A 4,215-nucleotide genomic window follows, 5' to 3' on the forward strand; every position below is an offset into this window, starting at 1 on the left:
ATATACATTCTTACTGATTTTTTATAATTAAATATTATTAGGAATCAAAATATTTTGTGTACTGTAGAAGTATAAGCAATTTATAACACAAATTTTAACAACAAAATTTTATACAGATCCCCAAGGGACATATGGACCCCCCAAGGAATATATGGACCCCCAAGGGACATATGGACCCCCAAAGGATATATGGACCCTCAAGGGACAAATGGGCCCCAGTTGAGAACCACTGATATAACTGAACAACCCAAAATATAAAAATGAATATTTACCTTGGAGACATTCTCAACAATCTCAGGATAGAATTTTGGGTTATCAATATAGACTTTGAGTTTTCTCAATAACTGATCAGGTATATGATCCTTGTCGTAACTACGGAGTGTTTTCAAAAAGTTTTGGTCAGCTAACACACTTTTAGCAGCCTGCCAGTCAGTCCTGAAATAGAGTATAGAAATAATATGCTTTAAAATGACAACAAAATAACAAAATGGTAAAATTGAACCTAACAAAGAAAAATAGCAATTTTATAAATGATTTTTAAATCATTACAGTAGCTAGGACTTCATTCTGTTATGTTAAACTAAAAATCTCATCTAATAAACTTTATCAAAAGTAATTGCTTGCAGTCCTCTCACATAAGCATGAAACAGGCTTCAATTATAATTAACAAATATAAGCTTTTGTAGTGTTAAAGATACTCAGATTTCTACCCTTTTTTTGAAATCCAGTCTCTGCCTAATTCTTTTATTCTTTTACTTGTTTCAGTCATTTGACTGCAGCCATGCTGGAGCATATCAATACCTTCCTGAATTTTAATATTTTTATCAGTTCTGTTATTACCATTTCATTTTACTTTATTTTACAGTCTCCTTTATTGTCACCACATTCACCACATTTACTTACCACAAGTTTTTCTTATTACCATCACATTTATATTTCTTTTAACCTGTTATCAGTCATCTTTTTTTTTTTTTATTGCCCACAAGGGGCTACACACAAAGGGGACAAACAAAGACAGACAAACGGATTAAGTCGATTATATCGACCCCAGTGCATAACTGATACTTATTTAATCGACCCTGAAAGGATGAAAGGCAAAGTCGACCTCGGCGGAATTTGAACTCAGAACGTAGCAGCAGACGAAATACTGTTAAGCATTTCGCCCAGCGTGCTAACGTTTCTGCCAACTCGCTGCCTTATCAGTCATCTTATTGCCATATTTTGCTTGCTGGCTTAAATAAACATATTTTTATTATTAAATACATATATTAATGTATATGCTTTGTGTATTTTCCAGTAGTTACAATGGTATAGCAGAGTATATAAACTCTCATATCGCCAGTGTTAAAACAGCTTAGAGTCATTGACAGGTGAGATAACTCACCCTCAACCCCATTTGGGAGTGATGGACATCGATGTTTCACCATTTTTGTGACTCGTCAACATCATGCACTCACCTGGGTTGAAGGCAAGTCATCTAACCGGTCTGTTGACTTATATGCTTATGGCTTGTTTAATCATAAGCTGGTAACCCCGGAAATTGCATACCTAAGAGAAAATTTATATATGAAGTAAAAGCAGCTCTAGTGTCATTATCATCATCATCATCATTGTTTAACGTCTGCTTTCCATGCTAGCATGGGTTGGACGATTTGATTGAGGACTGATGAACCAGATGGCTACACCAGGCTTTAATCTGATTTGGCAGAGTTTCTACAGCTAGATACCCTTCCTAACGCCAACCACTCCGAGAGTGTAGTGGGTGCTTTTACGTGCCACCGGCACGAAGGCCAGTCAGGCAGTACTGGCAACGGCCATGCTCAAATGGTGTATTTTACATAATAAATATTATTAAGTACATATACTAATATATACAGATGTGTGATGCTGACAAGCCACAAAAATGGCAAAACATTGCTGTCCATCACTCCTAAATGGGATTAAGGGTGAGTTATCTTGCCTGTCCATGACTAAGGTGTTTTAACACTGGCAACATGAGAGTTATATACTCCACTACGCCATTGCAGCTACCGGAAAATATACAAAGCATATACATTAGGATATGTACTTAATACTATTTATTATACTAGAGCTGTTTTTACTTCATATGTAAACATGTTTTTATAGTTTTCAGGTATCAGTACCATTCCTCACTTCCCCTAACTCTCTGTCGAGAGAGAGAGAGCCTGTGGGCCTTGTCTGAGATAATTTTAAATAAAGAAAAATAATTCAAACCTACTTTTGATGCAGAAGTATGCATACTGCTTCCATTACTGTTCTGACAAGTTCAGGAGGATTAGAGAAGACACGTATTTCAGCAATGTCACTTTTGTCAAGAGCATCTAAAGCCTGTTAGAAATGAATTTAAGTCACAGATAATAAAGAAACTTTGGAAAAGAAAACTAGTGCTTTATACATTACACACATATATATCATCATCATCATCATCATCATTTAATGTCCATTGTCCATGTTGACATGGGTTGGACAGTTTGCCCAGACTCCAGAATGATATATATGCTTTTTTCTAACTTATATATATACACACATACATATAGTTAAATGTTCTCTTAAACTAGGATCAATAAACCTGACTAATCTGAGTGTCTCTATGGCAAGAAACTATTAATAGCTCTTATTACCTTCACCTTAGCGAAGGTGGAGGTATTGTTTTCAGTCATGTTTGTTTGTTTGCTTGTTTGTCCGTGATATCTCAAGAACTGCTAGATGGATTCAGATGAAACTTTCAGAGATATTTGGCCTCATGAATGGCACAAATTAAATAAATTTTGGGATCGATCCGGTACTGAACAAGGTTTCTGGATTATTTTTCCGGATTTTTTACTTAATTTATGAGAGTGGTCAGGTTCATTTTTAGTATTCTCTTTTGTGAGAATTTTTTAAAATCATCTCAGGCTAATCGTTGAGAGGACGTTGGTGTTGCCTCGGCAGAGGTTTGCACTCTCTGAGTGCTCTTGTTTTTAAATACACTGTACATTAAATGATACATTCCTTTTCCTTTTTGTAGAAAAATGAAAGAGAAAGAGAAAACTATGTATACTAATGATGGAACAACTAGTGCTCATTAGACCTGCTAGAAATCTCCTGAAAATTATGCCATCTAAAATTGAAAAAAAAAGGTAAATCACATTGCACAACTTAGTCTTAAATGCGTCATATCAGGAAAAAATGATGGGATGGAAATCCTTTCATCAGACAGGGTGTCCACAAAATCATTAAACAAATAGAAAAAATTTATTAAAATTATATTAACTGCAGTCTGAAACATAAACACATAGCATTTAAAAACTTTAATGATAACATATTAATATGCAACAAAATTTAGTTGCCACCTCTTCTAAATTTTTTATGACTCTTTGAAATTGTCTAAAGACTTTGTGGACACCCTGTATTTTTATTTCATCAGGGTTGATATGGGGTCAAATAACAACATCAGACTTTATTGAATGAAGTGAAGCAGCATAGAAGTGGTCAGAGCATAACTATACAATGAAATACTTTGACTCTTAATAAAATGTCATTGCAAAATGTTAATAAATGATTACAGTGAATCTACACTGATGTGATAGTTTCCAATCCAATGAATAATCTCACTTGAAACCACTTGACAAAGACGTGCCGCTCAGGAATTTAGAGCACAGTTGGTATTAATAGAGGCGTCGCTATTTGGTTAAGAAATCCACTTTGCAGCCATGTCCATGTGATTTCAACCTCAATTGCATGTCATAGTCTCCTCAACCATAGGCTCAGATTGACTAATGTCTTGCAGTTGGAATTTGGTAGAAGAAAAGAATGCAACGGCACATTTCATGCCTGTATGTTTGTGTATATTTTTCAGTAATGTATATCAATGGAAAACATAAATGCTGTTGAGAAAACTGGTCATCTAGTATGTTTTAACAAAGTCATAATAATAATGATAATAATAATAATAATAATAATAATAATAATAATAATCCTTTCTACTATAGACACAAGGTCTGAAATTTGAGGGGAGGGGGCAGTCGATTACATCGATACCAGTGCGCAACTGGTACTTAATTTATCGACCCCGAAAGGATGAAAGGCAAAGTCGACCTCAGTGGAATTTGAACTCAGAATGTAGCAACAGGTAAAATACTGCTAAGCTTTTCATCCAGCATGCTAACAATTCTGCCAGCTCGCCACCTTGATAATAATAACAATAATAATAAT

At 34.8% G+C, this 4,215-nt stretch overlaps 1 protein-coding gene across 1 annotated transcript in view; it reads right to left on the bottom strand.

The window, feature by feature from the left end:
- Positions 1-4,215, bottom strand: part of LOC106867680 (dynein axonemal heavy chain 6-like) — a 319,316-nt gene that overhangs the window by 122,135 nt on the left and 192,966 nt on the right. Inside the window, exons 46-47 of the mRNA XM_052973027.1 lie at positions 2,240-2,349; positions 273-435 (exon numbers count right to left, since the gene is read on the bottom strand). Of these exons, the coding sequence (XP_052828987.1) occupies positions 273-435; positions 2,240-2,349 (273 nt within the window). The remainder of the gene's footprint in view (positions 1-272; positions 436-2,239; positions 2,350-4,215) is intronic.

The sequence above is a fragment of the Octopus bimaculoides genome, chromosome 14 (assembly GCF_001194135.2).
Source record: "Octopus bimaculoides isolate UCB-OBI-ISO-001 chromosome 14, ASM119413v2, whole genome shotgun sequence".
Taxonomy (NCBI): Eukaryota; Metazoa; Mollusca; class Cephalopoda; order Octopoda; family Octopodidae; genus Octopus; species Octopus bimaculoides.